This window comes from Notamacropus eugenii, chromosome 1 (assembly GCF_028372415.1).
Source record: "Notamacropus eugenii isolate mMacEug1 chromosome 1, mMacEug1.pri_v2, whole genome shotgun sequence".
NCBI lineage: Eukaryota > Metazoa > Chordata > Mammalia > Diprotodontia > Macropodidae > Notamacropus > Notamacropus eugenii.
In genome coordinates, this window is record NC_092872.1 from 261,090,675 (window position 1) to 261,117,323 (window position 26,649).

Here is a 26,649-nt window from a genome sequence, read left to right on the forward strand (position 1 = left end):
CAAACAGTTAATTTGGAACCTTGGACTTTCCTGACTTTAAGACTCTTCCCACTAAGAGTTAACTCACAAATAATTTAGGTTCTCTGCCTTCAAAAACTATATTGTGTTGATTTTTTATATACTCACATGTGTATGTTGTCTCCAGAGACAAAACATAAGCTCTCAGAGGCTAGGTTCTGTTCCATTTGTCTTTGAATCTCAGGTGTGTGTTTTGTGCCTAAGACATAACAGGTGCTTAATGCTTGTTGATTGATTGATGCCAGAAAAAAACCTTCTCCCAAGCTAGAGCTTGTCAAAAGTGGCATGGGCTGTCCCAGGAAGTTGTCAGCTCCCCCTCAAGGGAGATCTTCAAGCAGAGACCCAATGATCACCCATAATGGGAATGATTTCTTTTGAGTAATTTTGGATTAGATGGCCTCTGAGGTCCCTCCCAATTTCAAAATAGCATGAATTTATAAAATAGACTCACAATTTTTGAAGCTTTCCATGAAGTTTTCTTGGGGGCGAGGGACTCTTGGATTTTTGTCCTGTATCTCCAGCACATATCATAGTGCCTGGCATAAAGTAAACAATCAATTAACATTGATTAAGCACCTCTGAAACCCCAGGCACTGCAGGGAATTCATACACAAAAATGAAAAGAGTCTCTGTTGGGGAATTTACCAAAGACCAATGCATTGGCAGAGCAAGGACAAGAAAGCAAGTCTTCCTCTTTCTGGCCCCATGCTCTTTGCAGTACATAAAACTGCAAAGGATCAGGTGGAATCCCATTTTTCAGATGAAGAAACTGAAGGATGGTTATGGAGAGGAGGGTGAAGGTGAGGCAAAATTATGTGCCCCCCCCCCCCCCCCCCCCCCCCCCCCCCCCCCCCCCGCCTTTGTCATAGCGTAGTTAGGTGGTGCTAGGTCTGGAGTCAGGAAGGCTAATCTTCCTGAGTTCAAATCTGGCTTCAGACACTTACTAGCAGCATGACTGTGGGCAAGTCATTTAACTCTGCTTCAGTTTCCTTATCTGTCGAGTGAGCTGGAGAAGGAGATGGCAAACCAAGAAAACCCCAAATGAGGTCATGAAGAGTTGGACCCCACTGAACAATGAAATTGTCATAGTATGTGTGGAGCTCAGGTCTGAAAGAGCATTGAATTTGGAGTTAGATGGTTCAGGTTCAAATCTCCTCTCTGCTGTTTACCATTAATTTTCTTTTCTGTAAAACAATGGTTTGGACTAGTGGCCTCTTTGGTCTCATCCAGTTCAAGGTCTAAGATCCTAAAACTGGTTCTCCAAATCAGGAGTTTGGGAAGCCAAGGGCCTCAGGGGGAACTGATAAGCACAGTGCCCAGTACATTGTAGGTGCTGTAGAAATGCTTATTCCTTTGCCCCACCTTCCTTTATTCCTCCTTCTCTAAGTTTCTGTGGGAAATTTGAAGGTAGGCGGTGGAAGGAAGAAGAAAGTGATGGGATAATATGGAATGAGGAGAAATAGAGGGGGGTGGGGCCATCGAAGCACGTTATACCCTGCAAAGATAGCAGGGCAGAATCTACAGTCAAGGCTCAAATCCTGTGTCCTTGGGCAAGCTATTTGAATACTCTTAATTTCTTCCTTGCTGGACTTCATAAAATCCAAATTATTTTTCAGCCCAAGTGCTGTGATTTTGTGAACAGGTAGTGCTGGGGCCTCAAGCCAAACTATTAATTGACTGAGAACTGAGAGAGAATTTATTTAGGTTCCGCCAGAGAGGATTCTGGATCTTGTAGTTTTCTGCCTCTTTCTAGCTCTCTATACTTGTGTACATTTCCTGATAGCCTCCTATTTCCTTTGGGTTCGTGGGGTAGTTCCAAAAAGATATTGTACATGAAATCACTAAGAAGGATTGATCACCCACAAAACTCGGCATTTTCAGACCTTAATTTATTCATCCGTAAAATGAAGGGACTACACAAGCTCATTGCTTAGGTTTTGCTAAGGTAGGATTTAGGTTTTTTCCACTCCCATCTTCCCTTTCTCACTATGCCTGCCTGTCTTGCATTGTGGGAGCTGAAGTCCAGCTCCTGCCTGGACTCTTGGCCCATGGCATATTTCCTTGCAGTTGTGTGCACCAGGACTTCCCAGAACAATTAGTAAACATCTCCAAAGCACTTAGAGCATGTTTGACCTCCACAGAAACTTTTAAAATCCCTTCCATTTCTCTAGGACTCTTAGGGGCAGTGTGCTACATTGGAAAGAACTGAATTTTGCCAGGATTTGATTCCAGGCTCTCTCTTTTACTACTCTTGGGATGTGGGGCAAGCTATTTCCTCTGCCTGGACCTGTAAAATGTTTTCCTTTGTGAAATGAAGAGATTGGACCAGGTGATATCTAAGATCTCTTTCACTTCTAGATCTGCTGAAAGAATTATTATTGTACAGGGTGAGGAAACAAAAGCTAAGAATGCTAAGACTTACCCTAGTATCAGAAATGGCATTTATACCTTATAATCAAACAATTTAAAGGTGAAAGGGACCCAGTTGCAAACAAATGATTAGAACTCATGCAATCTTACTACTACTCCTATTCCCCTTTTTTAAAAAGGAGAAACAAGATACCCAGAGAAGGGAAATGACTTCCTTAAGGTAACACGGACTGTAAGCATCACTGTTTCTACTACATCTTAACTTAAATTGCCTGAAGATAGACCATGCCCTCCTTTACCTTTATACAGACCATGCCCTATGTCAGGAAGGTCTTCCTTCATTTTTGCATGTTGAATTTCTATTCAGCCTTTAAAGAGTAGTTAAATGGCAGCCCCAGAAAACCTTTTCTGACTCCCTACCTCTCCCAGCTAATAATAACCTCCCCCCTTAACCTTGGTGGGCCTCAGGTTCTCTTATATGTAACATGACCTCTAAGGCCCCTTTCAGATCTAAATCTACAATTCCATCAGATCTCACATAAAACTTTATTTTGCACCTTTCTAAAGGACTTACTATGTGCAACAATAATAGCTGCTCTGTGAGCCCAGGGAAGCCAGGCTGCTTGAACTCTCCCTTTTCATTAAAGGATCTCAGTCAGCTCTGAACATGGATGTGGGTTCAGGCCTAGCAGGAACTTGACCTCCAAAGGGAGAAAGCAGGCTCTTTTCCCTTGAACTTTCTTTTCTGTCTCTTTATTCCCCAACCTTGGAGTTCTGGGGGAGGAAAAATGACCTAAAGTTTAAGTTTGCACATGTCGAGGGTATTCAGAAAAAGAGAATAGAAAGGTACATTGGGGTACAGTGTAAATCAGGCTGAGGACAGCTAATTATTTCTTCCATATGAATGAAATAAGACTAACAAGCAAGGACTAACAAAAACCCAAGCAATGGAAACAATATAACTTGTGTTGAATTCCGCCAGAAGACTGAGATTTCAACATCGGAATAGGAAGCAGTCTGTGGGACTATTGAATAGGAATTTTACATTTCACCTTGTCTTTTTCTTCATTGTGGAAGCAATTCCCTCCAGATCCTGGTCTTCTGGCAAGCCAGGCCAGGCATGGGATTCCTTTTCCTATCCACCATCGTCTTCTCCAAGGAAGGTGTTATTGCAAAATAGCCTTTCTGATTCTAGTCAGCTCATCCTGAGTATCTCTGGAATTCTGGAATTTACAAGGTTGTCTGTAAGGTCGGAAATACCCCTCTGAGGATTGTTGCTTAGTCACTTGTACTCAGCAAAAATACAAAACAGAAGAGGTAGTCCAAAATATCAGCTCAGATTCACCTAGAAAGGATGTGTGCTTTTTCTGCTATATGCTACATACTACATGCTTCTCCTTCTGGGAGAGGTTCAGAGGGTTCAAACTTTCTGGGCAGAGGGAGAGAGAGAAATCTAAAGGCTAGGGACATTCTCTTTACAGCCCATTCCACATATATATGTATTGTGAAGACATATATATATATATATATATATATATAAATTTGTTGTATTCTTTTAATAGAGTATAAGCTCTCTGAGAGTGGATACTCTCTTATCCATTTGTTACATTCTACAACAATGGTTTCTAAACTTTATGTAACAATGTATTCATTTTGCAGTCCTGTCTTCCATTTGCAATTGTAGTCTCTAGTAACCTCATTGATTCTCATGGGTTTAACTGTCATCTCTATGTGAATGACTCTCAGATCTGTATATCCTGTCTCAGCTTCTCCCCTGAGCTTTAGTCACGGATCAACAATTGCCTATAGGATATTTCAAACTGGATGTCCTGGAGATACCTTAAACTCACTCTTTATCTTTCCCTCCAGACTTTTCCCTCTTCCAAACTTCTCTTTTTCTATCGAAGATACCACCATTCTATCAGGACTGAGTTTCTTAATCTTGGCATTATCTTTAATTTTTCACTCTCCCTCACTCACTCCATGTATCCAATTAGTTATTAAATCTTGCTCTTTCTCCCTTCATGATATTTCTTGCATCTGATTCCATCTTTCTTCACATATACCTTGTTGAGATTCTCATCACTTTTCCCCTAGCTGCTTGCACCAACCTCTAAACTGATCTTCCTGCTTCTAGTCTCTCTCCACTGTAATCCATGCTATCCACTTCTGCCAAAGTAACTTTCCTTAAGCCCAAATCTGACCATGGGCCTCCTCTACTCAATCAACTCCAGTGGCTTCCCATTGCATCTAGGATAAAATAGAACCTCTTCTGATAAGTTTTTGAAGCCCTACACAACCTGGGTGCAATATAACTCTCTAATCTTATTAGATATCACTTCTCTCACACCCTGTGGGCCATACAGAACAGCTTTTTCTCTGTTCTTCACTCACAACATTCCATGTCCTATTTCCATGCTTTGGCATTGGCTGTCCCCACTGCCTGTGGACATTTCCTCCTTCCCTATCTTCAACTTGTAGAATACCTTTCTTCCTCTGAGTTGCTATTCCTGATCCTTTTAAGTGCTAGGGCTCTCCCTTCCAAACTACCTTGTAGTGAACTATTTTTGTACTTTGTATATTACACATAATATATATTTATTAACTTATGTTTATGCTATGTGAATTTTATATATGTGTTGTCTGTCCCATTATAATGTGTGTGTGTGCATGTGTGTGCACATGCCTGACATATACATTGTGCAACCCATTATCAAGTATGTATTAAATTCCTACTATATCCTAGAAGCATTAGTAGCTTAAAGCTGCACTAAGATTTCTGGGACACCCCTTATACAATGTTTTCCTAGTTCAGTTTATTTCATTTTGCATCAGTTCATATAACTCTTCCTGTATTTCCCTGTTATTTTTCATATTCATCACTTCTTACAACAAAGTACTATTTCATTATGTCCATATGCTATAACCTATTTATTTCTCTTATTAGTAAGTAGAGCAATCTTTCAAATGGTTGTTGATAGCTTGTAATTCTTTTAAGAATCATATATTTGTTTATATTCTGTGATCACTGAATTCCTATAATATTTAATATTAATTCAGAGGACTGAAAAAGTTTTGCAATTGTTTGAGGATAAATATTTTCTTCTCTCTTTGAAGTCACCAAAAATTGATGAGGACTTATTTTCTTTGGAAATATTAATGCCAATTGGCAACCATTTAAAAAATGATAGTTTAAACAAAACACCATCATCCTTGGGGCAGGGTTATTGAACTTTGCTTCCAAAGGGAGGTTACAGTCTTTCTGTCTTCTGCCCTGGTCAGAGCACATGTAGAACATTGTGTACAGCTCTGAGCTCCACATTTTAGGAAAGACATTGACAAGCTAGGGAAGATCTAGAGGAAGGTGACCAAAGGTGGTGGAAGACTCAAGATCTGGGCACACATTGAGCAATTTAAGATGTTCAGCCTGGGTAAAAGTAGACTTAGATGGATCTCAATAGCTCTCTTCAACTGTTTGAAGGATTTTTATGGCAAAGATTTGTTTTACTCTGTGCTAGAGGACAGAATTAGCAGCAGTCCAACTCAACATAACGCAATAAGTATTTCTAAATCTCCTCTAGTGTACAAGGCACTATGCTACATAGCAATGCAAAGAAAGAAAGGAATGAGATTCTGCCTCAAGAAGCTTGCAGTGTACTTTGTGTTTGAAGAGTATACAGTGTATGTAACATGTACAGAGATTAAATACAACTGTAAAGTGTGTGAACTGCCCATGTAAGGATGTAAATGTTCACATGAGTTGTCTAAATGAAGGCTTGCATAGATATCTCTGGAACCTCACACATTTTTTTTCAAGGGAGATTTTGATTCCTGCCTGGACAAGGGCCCCCAAATCCATGTGCTCTCTGCTCAGAGAAGGGGTATTGGACTAGAATTATATCTGCCCCCTTTAGTTGTTTTTGTTGTTCAGTCAGTTTTTCAGTCATATCTGACTCTTTGTGACCCCATTTGGGATTTTCTTGACAAGATTTTTGGAGTGACTTGTTATTCCTTCTCCAGTTTATCTTACAGATGAGGAAACTAAATGACTTGCTTAGGGTCACACAGCTAGTAACCATCTGATGCCAGATTTGAATTCACGAAGATGAGTCTTCCTGATTCTAGGCCTGGAACTTTATCCACTATCCCACCCAGCTGCCTCCCCAAACACCCCCGCTCAAATGTTGCTGTCTTAGGGGTACAACTTCTAGTTTCAAGCTGCTTTCCTGGCCACTATTTCTTAAAAAGGAAAGGCTACTCTTTGCTTATACTCACAGACTTGACTCTTCACATCAAATCCTAATTACACAAAATACCATCACAAATAGTAAATAGTGAGGAAACCCATTTATCCAAGCAGATAGTCTGAGTAGTTTATAGAATAGAATACACCACATGTAACAGTAAGCACCCTAACACACATCCATGGTGACTTGCTGGCATAGGTTTTTTGATCTGCTTTTCTAAAAGGAAAGCAACTTTTGAGGGGCCAACAATCTTCTTTAATCACAAATACCAACAGAAAAAATAGAAACAGAGAAATAAAGACCAATTGACAGGACTTCTGTCTGACCATAAGCAGTACATACATCACAGAACAACAGACAGATCCAACTGTCTGTTACATACATAAATAGTTACCAGAGAGAGAAGCACCAACATCTGGGTTTTCTAAGCAGGGAAAGTTTTCTTAATGGCTACCTAGAGTCTCATCTGGCACATGCATCTTCTTTCAAAGAGTAAACCCCAAAGCAAAACCTCACTTCAGAGTACATATTCGCTTTTCAGAGCTGGAGGGAATGACTCTGACCCAGTGCCTCATTAGAAATTAACAAAAGGTGTGGGCCTTAATATAAAACAAACCCCCCCTAATCAAGCTTCCCTTAATGGGCTCTACCAGAGGCCTGTTAATGGGCATGGAAGATCTTTAACTTCCATTAACATAAATCCTATTGACCTTTCACCGGACAATACACAGAATGAATGAGCTCTCTCACTGGGAGAAAGATTTCTCAGCTTGTCCAAGAGAAATGTCCCAATCTCACTTAAAAGAAAATTCCTCAAAGTTTCTAGGTAGGCAAGCTAGAAATCAGGGATAATGAAGTGCTGGCTTCTTTACAAGTCTACTAATTCCATATATCCTCTCCTGAAACAAGAAAGAAGAAGGATGTCTGTCCTCTTCAAAGCTCTCCCTCCAATTCTTCTACTCACGCAATCATATAGGTCATTAACATTCTCTCCACCAATCCAGGTTGAGGGTCATCTTGAAATGCCAGCTCTTCTCTATGAGACACTTCTCAAAGTCTTTTCTCTCTCTCCATGGGTCTCTCTCTGAAGAGAGTCTGAATTCAGGCATGTCTCTCTCTTGAAAAAATGAAGAATGTTTTTCTTCTCCAAAGCTCTAGTACCCACTCCACAACTCATGAGATATTGCAAGTTCAAGTAGTCATTCTCTCCACCAATCTGTAAGCATGCCTAAACTGCAGCATGCAAAATACCTCAATATATAAGTTGTAGGGGGGAGGGTATATTAACAACTGGAGTGGGGAGGGAGTGGAATTAGGGAAGGTTTCCCAGAGGGAGAGTCTACTCAGCTGAATCTTGAAGGAAGATCAGAATTCTGATAAGTTAAAGAGGGGCCACATTTGGAGAACTGGAGAGGGAGAAAGGGAGAAAAGGATGGTTTGTGAAAATACATAGATGTGGTGGATGGAGTGCAGAGTTCAGAGGATAGTTACTGGTTCAGTGTAACTACAATATTGAGTGTGTGAAGGAGAATAGCATGAGAGAAAGTCATAGTCAGATGATGGTGGGCACTGAAATCCAGACTGAGGACTTTGAATTTTACCTTAGTGGCAATAGGGAGTCAATGAAGCTGCTTGAGTCGAGTGAGCTGGTCAGATCTGTGTTTTAGGAAGCTTGCTTATTTTGACAGCTGTGGATTAGATGATGGATTGGAAAGGGAAAGAGCAGAAACAGGGTGACTAACTGGGCTGTTTCAGTTGTAGAGGAGAGAGGTGATAAGAGCCTATACTAGAGTGATATCTCACTGTCAGTAGAGAGCAGGTAGGAGAGATTTTTTTTGCAAGCATAGTCAGTAAGACTGACCTAACTTAACAGTTAAGAGAAGAGTCAAGGATGGCTAAGATTTTGAACTTCCCTGATTGGAGAGATGGTGGTATGCTTAACAGAAACAGGTAAATTTGGAGGACCGGCAGATAATGAGCTTTCTTTTGAATATGCTGAGTTTTAGATGCAGAGGGAGCATCAAGGTGAAAATGTCCAGCAGACATCACCATCTGAGGAAACTGGACCAGATTTTAGGAGAGTGAATAGAGATGATACTGGAATTCATGGAGCTCAATAGATCACCCAGGGATGGAATATAATGTAAAAATTGTGGGGGAGGGGAGAGGGAAAAAGACCTATGATATAGCCTTGAGGAAAGCCCATGCTTAAGTTGTGGGGAATCTTAGGATTTTTTAGAGTTCTAAGACTCAGCCAGTGATGCTTCTGGTGTTATTGGGTTCCTGGAGTTTGGAGTGACCTCACATTTGGCACACCTGAATTATCTCATTAGAAGTTCTTGACACTAATGAAACCACAGGCTGGATCCAAAACAAGATAATAAAAATCTAAGCTGTAAAGAGTTAGGCACATTGAAAAGGTTGCTGGCTTTAAGGTCAGGACCCAAGTTCAAACCCTGTATCCCTACCACTTATGACATATGTGACGTTGGGTGAGGCGCTTCAATATTTTTTTGTCCTTGGATTTTACTTCCTTCCCCCTCTTCCCTTAACCCCCATGACGTGACTGGACTAGTTGATTTAAGTGTGATTCAGCTTTAAAATTCAGGGTTTCTTAACCTGGGGTCCATGAACTTTAAAAAATATTTTGATAACTATATTTCAATTTAATCAGTTTCCTTTGTAAGCTTCTTTGTTTTGTTTTATTCATTTAAAAACATTATTTAAAAAAATACAGGATCTATAAGTTTCTGCGAACTGCCAAAGTGGTCTATGACACAGATTCTTCAATCTCAAAAACTACAAATCCCAAAGATCCCGAGCAGCCATCAGGGACCCATTTCCTTCTCTTATGCAAACAGCCAATGAAAGGGAGAGCTGCCAAGAGTCTTATGACATCTGTGCTCGTTACCTCCTGAGTACCTTAAAACTGGTGGCTTTTTGCTTGGAACCAGGACAACAGAGATTGGAGGAAAGCTTCCTCTATATCCCAGGCTGTGAGATTCTTGTTTGCAGCGTCAAGAGTGCAAAATGGATGCAATATTGAACTGTAGGATGGAGGATGTTGAAGATTACTATGAGTTACTGGGATGCGACGAACTCTCTACGGTAAGAGAATTAACATTGTTAATTTCCTTCTCGGGGAGCTGAAGTGGGTGGGACTAGCTAATCCCTGACATCCCTTCTTACTTTAGAGCCTGGGATCCCAAAGAGCCTTTAAGAGCCCAATTCAAAGTTCAGAGCTTTTGATTTTGTAATACATTTACATAGTTGAATATTCTGAAGGCTGTTGCTAAGGAAGTTCATTAAAATCATAAAATCTTTGATTTCTTTACTTAAATGCCCTGTTTAATTAAAAGAGCTTCTAGATTCACACATACATCAGCACATATGCACCTATGCATTAAAGTGCACCTATACTAAGGTGCCTTTGAAGTCTTTTTTTTTTTTTTTTTTACTATTAGTGGGCTTTGGAAATGAAGACAACTTTAAAGCAAAAGATTAGATTAAAAACAAAAAGCTTACATGTCTTATATACATATATTAAAGAACTGGTTACAAAGAGAATATCCTCAGAAGTCTTCTAACAACAGACACACACAAACATATGCCACAGACAGCTAGCATTAGGTAATATATGGTATAGAATCTATATTTTTCTAGTACTCTGATTTTTATGCTCCATTTAAATATGTACTTACAGATGCAGAGATCTGAGATATTTTAAAATCATGAATGAGGTAGTATTTTTAGGTTTCCCCTCCCCAGCTTCTAGTTCCTTCTGAATTTACCTTCCATTTACACTGTCTATATCTTTCTTGTATGTACGTAGTCATTTGAATGAGAGTTGTTTCTTCCATTAGAATATAAGCTACTTGAGAGTAAGGACATTTTTTGCTTTTTTTTTTTTTTGTTTGTTTGTTTTTCTGTCTGTATCCCAAGCATTTAGTATGATGCCAGGCATATAGTAAATGCTTGATAAATGCTTTTTGATTGGATCAAATAATATATGTAAGATTGATTTTAAAAATATTGGGGTGGGGCAGGATAGGACCTGTGCCTTTGTTGGTATACTCCCTTTGAGTAATCCCCTTCTACTAAAGCAAATCTCTAAATTCTCTGTTACTAACAGTCTTAGAGGGGTTGGGAACCCTAAAAGCTTAAATGTCTTGCCTAGGATCGCATGATATGTATCAGAGCTGGGACTTGAACCCAGGTCTTCTTGACTATTCACCAGTCCCTGGCTGCTTCTCTTTTTTTATGTTAAGATTTTGAATTATTTAACAGAAATTTAATTTGTAAAATTGAATGATTTCCCAAATGAATCATTGGTGAAAATCCTAGTAAGGGTTCAGTTGGCCCACAACTGGAGGGAGGCAGTTTACTTTCATGGATGGAAGGAATGCTGGAAATGGCATCTGAGGACTTAAGTTTGACTCTCCTGCTGCAGTACTTTCTGGCTGTATGACTTACTCTCCCTGGCCACAGTTTGCTAATCTATAAAATATGGAGTTTGGACTAGATGACCTCTGGTCCTCAGTTTCCTCATCTATAAAATGGAGGGATTGGATAATATGAACCCTAAGGTGATTTCCAGCTCTTAACTTTTGATCTGTACTATTAAAGACATATTAACTTTTTAATCTACAAAGAAGAAAGACAACTAGGGAATGATGCTCCTCTTCCCTCTTGAACAGTCTCAATCTTCCTGCCTTTAACATAAAGTACAATCAACCAGTGGGTATAATTTTCTTTTGAGGAGAAGAGTATTGGGAAAGAGTAAAGATGGACACTAGAAAGACCTACTAGGGCTTTAGGAAGACCTAAACTTCTGCTTCTGACAAATACCACAAGTCCCCCAACCTCCCAAAGCCTCCAGGCAACTTTCTAAGACCATTATTTGCAGAGCAGGTTGACAGGTAGGAATTTCTTTCTTGGAACTCCCTATACTGAGTAAATCATAGATCTGGGTCCTTTCTCCCTCCCCTCCTCCAAAAAAAGAGAAAGAAAGGTTAAAAAAAAACTCAATCCATCAACAAACTATAACCCATCCTCTTTATATACAGTGTTAAATCATTTCATTAAAAATATTCCAAAAAACGACTAGATGTTTGTTCAAGTTCATTTAGGCAGCACAAGCCTAGTGGATAGAGGTTTGGACTTGGAACCAAGAAAGTTAAGGTTCAAACCCCACTTTTGAGCCTTGCTGTGTCATTCCAAGAAAGCCCCATGACCTTTCTTAGGCTCCACAACCTGTAAAATGTCTGTAAAATGGGGTTCACCATCATTTCTACCACCAAGCTTGTTTTGTAGTGACCTTCAAAAGAGAAAAGGTCTATAAAGCATTTTGCAAACGTTGAAGGGTTACTTAAATGTGAATCATGATATTTATATTATATGTAGCCCCACTTCTCAAACCCTGTGTTACAAACAACTGAGCATTTATTTATTAAACACCTGTTAGAGGACAAGCAGTGTGTTAGGCCCCCAAAGTGAAATAGTCCCTGGTAGTTAAGAAAAGCCAAAATATCACCCATAGGCTTATTGCTGATACTTTGAGTGATACATTATATTTCTTATCTCATTCATCTAAGAATTTTTTTCTTAGCATTAAGAGAGATGCCTTTGTCTACCATTCCTCACAGATTTGTCTTCATTTCTTTCTTCCTTCTGTTTTCTTCTTGGATTGTGAACCTATCTGTGTTGAGGTAGAAGGCTTTCATGGATTTGATTTGATTTTTATTAATTTTTAAAAAATCATCAATTAGAAAATCCTCAACAAATTGGAACTTGTCATATATAAAGAAAATTAGAAAATGTGGGTTGTGTATAAAAACCATGACTCAATTACATTCAGCTGTGTTTTTAAAAAATATATGTTAAATTTAATGTAGGATCAGCCTTGCCCTGCCTCTATGATTCCCCTGTTGAACTTCGTTATCCTCTCTGTTGTGTATTTCAAAAAATGTTTCATTGATAGTCTTCTTTTTCCCTAGATTTTTTATCTGCATCACTGCTAATCCCACTCTTCTCTTATAACCAATATTTGTAATCAAGCAAAACAAGTTTCTGTTATTTCAATTGAGTCAGAAAGTGTTCATATCTCCTTCTGCATCTACAATCTATGATGACCACTGTAAGGCTGCGTAAGCCTCCCATTGGTCATTGCATTGAAAGAAAAGTCTCTGACTTCAAGAAGCTTATATTTTACTGGTTGGGAGTGAGATGGGGTGCAAGTAGTACAGAGAAGTAAATCCAAATTAATTTTGAATATGTAAAAATAAATACAAAGTAATCTTATTATTTAGCTAAACTGATATAAAGGGATGCTATTTGAATAGTGACATAGCAATAATTAGTTTTCTGGTCTTTGTCCACTTAAGGGAGGTTCTTTCTGGGAACAAATGAGATGGGCTGATAGTTTTCATTTAACATACATGTTCTTGTGTGATCATTACAATAATTCTCTGTGGTAGGTACTACAGGCAACATTGTCATAGTTACCACATAGTTCAAGTCTGGACACCATCTTTTAGGAAGGACATGTGTGAGCTGGTGAGCTTTTCAGAGGTGGTCAGCCAGCACGGGGAAGGCCCTTGAGTTCAGGCTACATGAGGGGCAGAGGAACTGGAGACGTTGAGCTTGGGAAAAAAGAAAACTTAAAGTACTTGGAGGGCTGTCCTGGGGCAGAAGGAGTATGGAACTTGAAGGTTATGACAACATAACATAGAAGGAAATTCTTGCTCAGGGAGAGATTGGACTCTGTGGCCTCTGGGAGAAGTTCCTTCAACTCTGCTCACCATTTTATGAATTACAAAAATAAGGAGCAGAAAGCTTAAGTGACTTTTGACGCAGAATATGGAGATTCCAGATCCTTCCTGGATCTAGGAACAACAATCTTTCCCTTACACATCTTACCTCCCAAGAATAAGACTTACCTTAGTGAATACCTGAAAAAGCTGCTATTCAAGTGCCATATCCATCACTAACCTTATTTGTTTATTGTAGTATCAATTTTCTTTCAGGTTGACCAAATCCTGGCAGAATTTAAGATCAAAGCTCTTGAATATCATCCTGATAAAAATCCTGAAGACCCCCAAGCAGGTAGTTTTTTTAATTAAAAAAATTAAAATGTAAATATTTTTCTTTTCAATAAAAATTAGTTTTAAAATTTATATTGCTATTTTCCATTTGTACACTGCCTTTACTTTCAAATATATCTCTTCTCTTTCCCCTACCAAGAGAGTAATACCTTGTATCAAAGAATTTTTCGCAAAGAGAAAAAGAAAGAGCAATTTCACAAAAATAACACATTAACTGAGTCTTATTCTGTGTTCAGTGTTCTGTACCTATACTCTCCTACCCCTCTAATGAAGAGAGGAAAGTACATTTTCTTATTTCTATTTCAGGGCTATGCTTAGTCCTTACAATTACTGGACAGCTGGGTCCTTTTCCCTTCCCTTCCCTTCCCTTCCCTTCCCTTCCCTTCCCTTCCCTTCCCTTCCCTTCCCTTCTTTTCTCCCTTCCCTTTCTTTTCCTTCTGCTGGAACATAGTAAACACCTAATAAATATATGTTGACATGACTTGATAGAAGATGTTTATTCATTTTGGTATTTCTATACCAATGAAATCTCAGGTTCAATTCTTATCACTATGTACCAGTCACTGTGCTGGCAAGGGAGAAAGGAAACAAATATTTATTAAGCTCCTACTCTGTGCCAGGCCCTGTGCAAAGTGCTTTATAAATATGATCTTATTTTTTCCTACTAAACAACCCTGCCTGGGAGGCAGGTGCTATTATTATCCCCATTTTTCAGTTGAGGAAATGGAGGTAGGCAGAGGTTAAATGATTTGCCCAGGGTTATACTGCGAGGCATTGCCACACAGTGGGTTGTTAATAAATGCTTATTGATTGATAGATGAAAATAATGTCACAGTCCATAAGTTATTTGGAGAGTGTATAGCATCTTTAGTGGTCATTAGCATTCCTCAGGATCATGGTTCATTTTTGTCCAGAGAAATGGTACTACCAATGGTAGTTAGGTACCAAGGCTAGTCTATAGTTTTAAGTATTCAGTTGAAAAGAAAAACTAGCAGAAAAAGTCACTGTGCTAACTGGTTTGTTTTTGTTTTTGTTTTTGTCTTTTGTTGAAATAAGGTTAAACAGAGATAAGGGGAAGGATCCAAAAATTACTGATATTAAAAACAAAATACATCAATAAAACATTCCTGAAAATTTAAAGCTCTTGGTAGAACTCAGCAATATCCACTTACTTCATAAATTCCAAAATAACCATTTCTCTGTACTTCCTCTTCTAATTAGACCTACTTGCCCTCAAATTGCAGAAAGTGTGATACATAAAAAATCATTTCTCTTTCAATTGTATTTCTTCTGTTTTACTTATTTACTAACATTCTAATAGTGACTTTTTCTGCTTTTTAATTTCAACTGAGTATTTCCATTGTAGTGTGCTATGTTTCTAGAGAATTCAGTGGACACTTTCTTTCCCAAAGCAATGTTAATATTGGTTTGATTGTTGATTACAGAGTAAGAGGTGGGAAGTGGAGGGGTGGTGGTGATGGTGATACATCAGGGTAGATGGTAAGGCCATCAGAGGGATGACTGATCAGATATGATATGAATGAAGCTTGATCTGGGGTCTGGGGTCAGCAAGATATAGTGGGCCATGTGTATTTTCACTGACTCACCAGTCAGGACAACATGTGCAGTTCTAAACCTGAGTATGTTGTTACCCAGGCTATGATCTCAGGAGGTCCAGAAGAAGCAACAGCAGGGCAGATGGGAAGTAGATGGTTGGGATGGATGGTCATAAGCTCTTTTACTTTGTGGTATTTGGGTATCTCCATCAGCAAAATATGAGTCAAATACTATTGGGAAGTAGTCTATTTACTTTCTGACACAGGAGTTGAGCAACTAGCAGTGGGATTAATGTCCTCGAATAGAAATCATAAAGCAAGTATAAATATTTGAGAAGCACTTTCAAAACAAAACAAAGCAGTTCTTTTTTTTCAATGAAGCTTGACCTATGGTAGCATCTGTGTGGTTCTGGAAAACATCAGAGCATGTCACCGATTCTTGCCTGATCTTTGTCACTTCTGGTTGCCATGGAGACAAGCTTTACGCAATATTCTTTGTTCAATAACAACTGAGACTGAATAAATATTGTTCAAAGAGGATACCCATGTTCATATCTTTTCTTGTATTAAATTAAATAGGTGACTCAATCTATCAATGGAAATGATTTTGTCCTTAGAAATTACCATAGAACTCTCTCTGACTCCCTAGAATGTTGTGACCTTGGCCCTCACAGGAACCTCAGAGATCGTCCAACCCAAGACCTGCATTTTCTAAGTGAGGAGAAGCAATTTTCCCAAAGTCGTAGATAGGATTACAAAAGTGAGATTTGAATACAGGTCCTTTGACTCCAAATCCAGTACTTTAATCATTATATCATCTGGAGTAGCCATTTTATTTAACACTAGAAAGACTAGGCATATCAGTTGTATCATCTGATGCAATTGTTTTAAAGATTAAATTGTTTTTATTATAATTGTGCCTATCAGTATACATTTACTTTCAGTACAAATCTTTATAAACAGATGTTATAATTTTATATATAAATAAAATTTTTGTCTTACTACTTCTAGTATCTTAGTTTGGTATTTCAGAATGTTCTTGTATTCCAGGCCTTCTAGTATACCAATTTAACCAAACTGGAAAACATATTAAATTCTACAAATTAAAGAGATTTCATGATTTTCTAAGGTTAGAAAAGCATTATGTTTTTAAATGATTTTTAAAGATTCCCTCCAGATACATATTTTATGTTACCTAGACTTCTTTCCTGCATGTGTATATACATGGGTGTGTATGTATATATGTGTACATGTATATATGTATATATACATGTACACACATATTTGATTTTTATATCAGTCATTTCTGGATATATCCTTCACTCCCTTCCCCCATTGTATCTTTTTTTGTAAGACAGAAAAGCCAGGATTTTCTCAGAGTATGGATTTCACTGCTAAGATCTCAGCTATTGCTCAAATTTTTCAATTCTATGAAAAACAATTAAATAAATCCAAACAAGAGAGAAGCCAAATCTGATAGCACATGCATCATTTCCACATCCATCATCACCCATCTCTCAAAAAACAAACAGACAAACAAACTGAGGACAGTTCATTTACCCCAGATGGATATTTTAGTATCTCTGAAATCCTGAACATAACAGCAGTGAATGTTTATCATTCAGATCTGACAATGATTGTGCCCTCCAATGAGGGAATTCAAATTTGGGGCTGATTTTGATGCTGTTGCTACATGTTTGTTGTTGAAGTAACTAGCTTGAGAAACAGTGGAATTCCTTTCCACACTTCATATACACTAGTCACAGGCCAATATAGAAACAAGTGATTTAAAAAAAAAACAAAATCAGTTGCTCACATATCAAAATTAATAGCCCACATAAATTTCTGTGACAGTTTAAAGTTGACAAAATGTTTTCCCTGCAACAATCTTGTGAAGTAGAAGGTATAATTGTAATGACTCCTATTTTGCCAGTGAAGAAAAGAGAGATGGGATAGCTTTAATAAATCATATTTATTAGGTGCCTACTATGTACTTGGCACAGTGATAGGCATATGGGACACAAATACAAAAGTGAGACAAGGCCTATTCTTGAGGAGCCTACATGTTACCAGTATCATATGACATGTCCACAGGTGAGTAAATTTCAGGATTATATCTATTTTTATCAGTTCTTCATTTTTTAACTCTTGCCCTCTATTTCCTAACTTTATCAGATCCTTACTTGGCTCTGTCTCTGAACTGCCTGGATCTATGATTTCATTGGTGTAAGGAGTACCAGGAGGAGAAGCCTCCTTAAATGTTCAATTGCAATGAAACAGATCAGAAAATGCTACTAATACAATCCTGGTGCAGCCAAGGCTCCGGGCTCACTCTCCCAAACCTCCCTAGCATGGACAGGTAGAAAGATCCCCGTAAGCTAATGGGCTTTTCCCCACTCAGGATTCTAGGGGACCTTGAAGGACTACAGGTATCTTTCTAATGCTGTGGCTCATAAACCCCTAACAATGTGCTTCCCCGTTAATTAGCAGTTGATATCAATTAGCCAGGCAGGCTTAATTAGCTTTGAGAAACTAACATTTATTAAGGTAGTGCCATAAAATAGTTGGTACAAGAACATCCCCTTGAACTGGAGGCATTCTCTTCCATGAGGACATGCAGATTCTGGGGGAACGTGGGCTCCAATTTCAAGTATATGTGGCAAATGATGTTATTCAAAATCTGTTTCAAGTTCTTTTCTCCTGTTATGGGGGACCTCATGAGATTCCCTTAGGTGTAGTGAAGTTTTCTGCCTGATTCCTTATATAGTACTGAAGCAGCTACCTTTTCTCATTGGATTTAGTTTGTCCTGGTATCTCTTCTCCTCCAACTTCTCAGAGAGTCACCTCATATAAGAAATGGTATATTTAAATAAAATAAAAAGAAAAAAATCAGCAAAACTGATCAATATATTGAAGAAGTATGAAAATATATGTGATATACCATGTCCCTAGACCTCCCACCTGTGCAAAGGAGTGAGTTGAGGATGTCTTCTCATATCTTTTTGTAGGGGCCAAACCTATTCTTTGTAATTTTGCATCATTTATTGTCCATTGTTTGTGGTGCACTATTTACATTGGTATATTCGTTGTGTGTCTTGTTTTCTTAGCTCTGCTTACTTCACTCTGAATCAGTTCATGTAAGTTCTTATTTGCTCTTTGGCAGTCATCTTATTTGTTGTTTCTTACAACACAGTCATATTACATTAATGTATCACAATTTGTTCTACCATTCCCCAAATGGTGGGCATTGACTTGATTTTCAGTTCTTTGCTATCACAAAAAAATGAGGGTATAAATACTTTGGTATATATTTGGACTTTCTTTTTGATCAATGACCTCCTTGGTGTCGTGGCATCTCTGGGTTTGGATTCCCTTTTAATGATCTTTTTAATTACATTGTTCTGATCCTGGGCAAGTCAATTAACCTCGATTGCCAGAAAAACAACACAAACCCTTAAGTCAACTACAACAGGCACATTGCCTTACCTTACTCATCAATGAAATTGAACTTTTCAATGATTTTTAGCACAGCAGAAATGAGGCAGTGACAGAGACTTGCACATTGAAATAGGCAGAACCCACCAAAAAGCCCATCTAGTCCTATAGCAGAGCAGAGGTTGAAGCCTTTGGTTTTATCCTCCCTTTTTAGACTCTTCCACATGATTGATTAACAGAAACCCATTTTCTGCAGAATGTTTATCTTACATGATTCATTTAATTACTTCATATATTGAAAGACATCCATCAAATGAAATTGGCTTTTTTCTTCTATAGTGGGGAGGGAGGGGAAGGAAGAGAGAGAAAGGGGAAGATAGCTTTCTAGCAAAGATAATTTGTTCTTTGATCTTTGCTTATCAGTGTTGCTTGGTGATTAACATTAACAGAGACTCAAATTCTCCTGCTGGAAAACCCAAATGATAATATCTCCATCTTGCACTCTGTGAGGGTGACTCATATCTTACAGTTCATAACTCACAGCACTAGAAAACTCTATAACCTTTGTGCCTGTGGTAGGAGGGAAATATCAGCCTGGTTGAACACATGCCTAACTCATCAAATGTTAATTAAATCCCCACCGTACGACCCTAGAGCAGGGGTTCTTAAACTGGGGATCCATTGACAAGGCCCCCCCTCCCCCAGGGGCCTGGGAGATTTATTTCAGGAATAAGAAAAAAAATAAAGCTTTATTTTCACTTACCTATAACTGCAATTTAGCATTTCCTTCAATTATGAACATAGGCAACAAATATTCTGAGAAGGAGTTCACAGGCTTTACCACACTGCCAAAGGAGTCCAAGATGCAAACAAAATTAAGAACTGATGCTCTAAAGTACTTTACTGTGTCCTGGAGAAGAGACCAACTTAGAGAAGATGCAGAGAAGTGTGTATCCTCTTGGAGTTACCACTTCAGTTGGAGGGGATGAGACACAGAAATATGTATGCAAAATAATACAGCAGAGGCACTCCCCTTACTTCTCCAAAGGGGCTCCTAAGTCTGGCCCCAAGCACATGTACTGGTTCTAGTCCTGGTCACAGGGAGTCTAGCCCCTTCGTAACCTATTTAATACATGCTCCTTAATTGATTGATTATTGCCCAAACTTGACATGCCAATTCCTAGGCAGCCTAATGGCAAAGAGGAATCAGGAAGACCTGAATCCAAAGCCAGTCTCAGCTTACTAGCTGTTTGATCCTGGGCAACTTAGCCTCAGTCGGCCTCAGCTTCCTTAATTGTAAAATAGGCATAATAATAGCATCTACTTCTTAGGGATGTTATAAGGATCAAATGGGATAATATTTGTAAAGTTCCAAGCATGGTGCCTAGCACCAAGTAGGCACTTAATAAATTCTCCTTCTGGTTCCTTCCCTTGCCTGGCTTTGTGCATTATTATGAACCATCTAAGCTATCACCTCCTTTGTAAAACTTTTCCTGACTCATTTCCCCTCAACCCTTGACCCTCCCTTCTCAGTTTATTTTATATTTGTTATGTCTCTCTATTAGAATATGAGCTATTTGAAAGCAGGTACTGCTTTGATTTTTGTCTAGTGTTTAGTAAGCCACTGATGAATTGAATTGAAGTCTTACATGATTCATTTATACTTGTTTCCCTTCCCCTCCCTATTATTCCCATTTGGTAGCTGGCCTTAATCCTACCTAGAACAGAAAAGAATTCAGAGAATCATATGACCCTACCCATAAATGAGGAGGTTAGTGGGCTGTCTACATGGGAGCAGGCTCTTTCTTTATATACGTTGGATCACAAGCATAGAAATATATTTCAGGGATTTCAAATAACTTCTCAAGAAAAAATTTTTTTTCCTTTGCCTTATTTTCCTCCAGTGGAGAATTTCCAGAGGCTCCAGAAAGCCAAAGATATCCTGACCAATGAAGAGAGTCGGGATCGCTATGACTACTGGAGGAGAAGCAGGGTTCCTATCCCTTTTCACCAGTGGGAAGCTCTTAGTAACTCAGTCAAAACGGTAGGTTTCTCTCTTTGATGGTCATGTGGTATGTAGATTATAGAGTAGGTCTTTTTCTTTCTTTAAAGGCCAATCTAGTATGAAAGACATGGACCTCATTATAATATGCACCACTATGCATCATCTCCTGGATCATTGTACCCTGGATTTGGACTTGGCATGCAGAGTTCAAATCTTAGCCCTGCCACTTATTACCTGGGTTACTTGGTAGCTGCTGCAGACTCACTTAAGATTTTTGGGATTACTTTGCTTGGTTTGATAAATGCATCTCCCCACTCTCATTGACTCTACCAGTTAATGAACAGGATCATAGGATCCTAGATCTTGAGCTAGAAAGGCTCTCAGGGATCACTCAACCTCTTTCTTTTCCACCTGAGAAAACGGAATCCTTGAGACTTACCCAAGGTCACACAGAGGACATAGTAGAGTTGACCTATCACTTGAATTGACTATTAAAAAACTGGCAAAGTACAGAAATTGCCTTAGTAAGTCAAGCTGTTAATAAGCTGTCAATATGTTCTACCTATATGAAATGCCTTTTTAGGGGGGAGAAATTTTATTTTTCTGCCAGCAATAGTCATCATGTTGCCTTGTTCACTCTATAGGCAACACATTCTAGAACAATTTGTATGAAAGCATTGGCTAGGAGCTATGTATGGTGGGCTGGAATTGATTCTGATGTAGAAAAGATGGAAGGAGAGTTGTCTGTTCCTGGATACTTTGCATAACCTGCCAAAGGCATCTATTTTCCTTTGGGAACTGACCAAGGAACTTTGGTCAAGAATCTGAATTGATTCTGCAAGACTTTTCCAGATGAAGAGTGCAAAATAGCTGAAAGCTTTACTAATTCAGTTTCAGTTTGTGACTGTAATACTCATAGCTACATGCTAATTATTTGTAACCTATACTTTACTAGTCACTCATTTTTAACAATTAGTTTTTGCTTATTCTCAGTTGGGTTTCAGTCAATCAGTAAGCATTTATTAAGTGCTTACTGTGTTTCAGGCTCTGTGAGAAATGCTAAGGAAGAAAGGATAAAAGGGAAACAGTTCCTGCCCTTGAGAAGATTATGTTCTTTTTTTCCTTCCACTTAATAGTATTTTATTTTTTTTCCAATTGTATGTAAAGATAGTTTTCAAATTCACCTTTTTTTGAGTTCTCCCTCCCCAACCCCTTCCCAAGATGGCAAGCAATCTGATATAGGCTATATATGTAGAATTTTATTAAACATATTTCTACATTAATCATGTTGTGAAAGAAAAATCAGAAAAAAAAGCAAAAAATAAAACCCACAAGAAAACAAAAAGAGAAAACACTATGCTTTGATCTTCATTCAGATTCTATCAGTTCTTTTTCTGAATGTGGATAGCATTTTCCATCAAGAGTCTTCTGAAGTTGTCTTAGATCATTAAATTGCCGAGAAGGGCAAAGTCTATTTAAAAGTTGATCATTCAATGTAGTTGCTGTTACTGTGTACAAAGTTTGAGGAGGCTGTGGTCTTAAAATTAAAAAAAACAATCCTTTCCTTTCCCTCCCATTCTCCCACCCGAAACAAACAACATAAAACCCTTGCAACAAATGTACAAAGTCAAGTGAAACAAAAATGTGTATCTAATGCTGCATATTTAGTTAGTCACCAATTCTTCACTGGTTCTCTGTGATCATGGCTGGTGGTTGCTTTGATTGGAGTTCTTAAGTCTCTGAAAGTTGTTTGCTTTTACAACGTTATTATTGTATAGATTATTCTCCTTCTTCTGCTCACGGTCATTGGGCATCTGTTCATACAAAGTTTCTCTGAACTTCTCTACCCCCTTTACCATTACTTGCAGAATAATAGCAAGAAGGTAGAGACAACATTGTTACTTTCTAATGGGAGAGACAACATGCATTTATAGAGGTACATATAAGACACATACAAAGGTAACTTTGTATGGGAAGGCACTACCCTGGGTAGACCAGAAAGTGCCTCCTGTAGGAGTTACTTGTGTTAATTCCTGAGGGAATTAAGGATTCCATGAGGTGGAGGGGTAGAGGGAAAACATTCTAGGGATGAAAGATGGTGCAAAAGCATTGAGCCATCAGCTAACAAACACTAATTAAGTGCCTACTATGTGCCTTGAGCTGTGTGTGGATATAAAAAAGGTAAAATATAATCTCTGTTCTCAGAGGACTTACAGTGTAATGGAAGAGATAGGAAATGCTCAGGGGCCTGTTGGTAAATACTTAACTATTAGGCTTTCAGAACAAAAATGTATGCAATGCCACACTTTTAAGTTTCATGGGCATTATTATCACTTTCTTAAGTTTAATAAATCAAGTCCTGATTTGGAGTATTTGCTTATTTACAAGGGGTAAATGCTTACACTGAGAATTTTTTCACATTTATATATTTTAGTTTTAATTTATGGAATAAAACAAGCATTTCCATAGCAAAGGATAATAAAAAGATGATTGAACATGAAACTGCAAATCTGTCTTTTCCCTTTTTTCTTCCCTCTTCCTTCCCCCTCCCTAGAGACATTAGACACAAATAGGTATATACATACACACATACATGTACATATAATTATATTATACTTCTATTTATCAGTTCTTTCTCTGGATGCAGATAACATCTTTCTTCATATGCCCTTATAGTTAATTTGGATATTTATAATAGTCAAAATGACTTATTTACTCAGTCATTCTTGAAATAATATTGCTGTTACTATATACAATGGTCTCTTGCTTCTGCTGTCACACTGACAATTTCTCAGTTGGCCCTCCTGATCTCCCCTGGCTCTAGCACCACCTCCTCCCTCTCTGTGGGATATCGTGTGTTTAGAATGGCAATTGGATGTCACCCTCTAACTCAGTAAACTCCAATGGCTCCTTATCACCTCCAGGATCAAACATGAACTCCTCTGTTTACTGTTCAAAGCCCTTCATAACCTAGCTCCCCCCCACCCCTTTCCAGTCTTCTTACATCTTACTCTCCATCATGTCCATTTGAGCCAGTGAAATGGCCTCCTGGATGTTCTTCAAACAAGACACACCATCTCCTACTACCAGGTGTTTTCATTCCCTGTCCCCCATTCCTGGAAGGCTCCCCCTATTCATCTCTGCCTCCTGATTCCCTTCAGATCCCAGCTACCTCCCTCACTTAAATACAATTCATTTTCAAGTCATGTCATCATCTTGCTGATGTCATGGTCATCCCCAAGAATGAAGGACAAAAATAGTGCCTTCTACAGGTGACCTTTCTTAACCCCTCTGCTAGCTATTTCTTACTTATCTTGTTTGCACGCTCTGTTTGGTGTCTCCCTCATTAGATTGTGACCTCCTTGTGGGCAGGGACTGTCTTTTGTCTCTTTTTGTTTCTACAGGGCTTATCAACAGTGCCTGCACTGCCATGTCTACACAGTACTTAGTACAGAAACATAGTAGGCGTTTAATAAATGCTTATTGACTAAGTGCAATAAGAAACATAAAATAGGGAATACAAAGTTTTTTCTCTGTCTAGTGATTATTCCTTTAAATGTTTTTTTCTTCCAAGTTAACTGTCAATACAGTGATAGTAGTTTCTTTAAGGAGGTTAACATCATTTGTGTTGGGTTCCCCAAAGGGATGCTTGATACCTCTACAAATAACCAAGAATAAATCTGTCTTATCACTGTAACTCATCTTAGAAATGAATGCCAGCTGTCTCCGTCCAGACTTATTTGATGACATTTGGTGGTGGTAATAGGGTACGTGTATATGGTAGGGGGATGGATTCAAAGCACAAATAAGTTGTATATGGTTCTGCCTGCTTTATCTGACCATGTTCCAGATTCTTATGAGTTGATAATATACCTTATGTCCTTTAAAAACACTACAAAAATCAAGTTCAAATCCCTGAGTAGAATAAATAATGTTACCTTCTTTGATTTCATTTTTGCTGATTTCTGTCATTTATTTCCTTTACAAAAGATGTTGACTTAACTATGAATTTTTTTGTGGGGGAATCAGTTCTTCAGAAACTCACTACTAATTCAGGGATCTTTTACATTAGGTGTTCATCCTTTCTTTCCATTTGTAATCTCAAGATATCCCCTATCAAAAAAACAAAAACAAAAAAAACCAAACCAAAACCAAAACAAACCCAAAACCCAACCAAAACAAACCAACCAACCCAACAAACCAGAACCTAAGCTTTTGCTCATCCGTGAGCCTCCCTAAATCTTCTGAGAATTAATTTAGCCATTCCCCAACTGAAGGACTCTGATCTTTGTGCAGCACAATTTCTCTATTCAAAAGTCTTCTGGGTGGCCAGTTTCTGTTGTTTTCTGCTCTCTCACTTTCATGGACTTTCTGTCCTCTGACTCGTGATTCTCATGTTGTGCAATCTGACATATTTAAAGTTTGACCACTTTCAGTTTATTTTTTCCGTTGAAATAAATGAGGCAACTAAACATCTTGTGGATTTGGATACTTTGTGTCTAAGTTACATTGGCTGTAGGATTTGTTTATGTACATAGAGAGTGTGTGGGGATAGTACTGTTCAAATCACCTTTACTCTCCTAGTTCTTAAATGCCATGTATAACCCCTCAGGGACTCAGAAGATATTCTCCGAAAGAAATTCATTTTGACCTCAGTGACTTCTTTTCTTGCCACCCCCCTCCCCCCCAGGCAATCGGGGTTAAGTGATTTGCCCAGGTTTACAAACCTAGTAGATGTCTGAGGTCACATTTGAACTCAGGTCCTCCTGACTGTAGGGCTGGTGCTCTATCTACTCACCACCTAGCTGCCTCAACTTAGTGACTTCTAACGTCTAAAGTGACTTCCTAGGTCTAAATCTATGATATAATGACATTTCCATGGATGAAAAATTCATAGCTCTGCGGCCCCCCCTTTTAAGGGACTGAACCTCTCTGAGTTTAGCTAGTTGGACAATGATGTGAGATCAATCCTTGGACCCACACTCAAGGCCTCTTCTCAGTTTGGCAGGACCTGTGAGAGGTTAGACTCTGCTGTCATAGTTTGCAATAACCCAGGGTTACCTCATCATGGGGAGGCATCTGAAGAGAAATGGAATGGAAAATGACAGATCACATGTAAATGATTTATTTGTGGTGGTAATAATCATGATGGAAATAACTTCAATTTTTATAGTACTTTTTCTTTCTTTCTTTCCTCCCTCCCTCCCTTTCTTTCTTTTCTTCCTTCCTTTCTCTCCTTTTTTAAAAAAAAATAATTCCCATAATGTCATCAGTATATGGAATTTCCAGTGTGGCAACTCTAGCAATGCAGACTGATGCCTATTTCTACCATCTAAATCTATGGTAGTTGCTTGGGAGCACTGAGAGGTTAAAACTTGTTCAGAATCCCCCAGCCAATATGTGTGAGAGGCAGAATTTGAACCCAGATCTTCTTGACTTGGAGACGTATAATGATAATGATGATAACAGCGAGCATTTACTTGCCACTTCAAGATTTGCAAAGCACTTTACCATTATTATCTCTTCTGATCCTCATAAGAACCCTGGGAAGTAGATGATATTATTATTGCTATTTTTAATATGAGGAAATGGAGATTGAGGAAGATTAAGTGACTCGTCCAGGGTCTTTGTGACTCCAAAGCAGGGCTCTATCCATGGTACTAGCCAGTTACCCTGAGACTCCCTTACTTTATCCACTGCTTCATATTTTGAAGGCTTACAAAGTGTTGCTGTTTTTTTCTCACAATAACTCTGTGATGCAGGTAGGTTGAATATTATTATCACCATTTTACAGATCATAATAACAATTGCCATAATAATAATTATGTAATAATAATAGGCCTAGCAAAGTCTGTCATCACACAATGTTGCTGTTACTGTGTACAGTGTTCTCCTGGTTCTGCTCACTTCACTCA

General features: G+C 38.5%; 1 protein-coding gene across 2 annotated transcripts in view; it reads left to right on the forward strand.

Annotated features, from left to right (window-relative positions):
- DNAJC12 (DnaJ heat shock protein family (Hsp40) member C12) overlaps nt 1-26,649 on the forward strand; it is a 70,944-nt gene that overhangs the window by 22,818 nt on the left and 21,477 nt on the right. For both annotated transcript variants that reach the window (XM_072628811.1, XM_072628810.1), the window contains 3 exons: nt 9,373-9,743; nt 13,661-13,739; nt 20,634-20,773. In XM_072628811.1, the coding sequence (XP_072484912.1) occupies nt 9,666-9,743; nt 13,661-13,739; nt 20,634-20,773 (297 nt within the window). In that variant the 5' untranslated portion in view covers nt 9,373-9,665. The remainder of the gene's footprint in view (nt 1-9,372; nt 9,744-13,660; nt 13,740-20,633; nt 20,774-26,649) is intronic.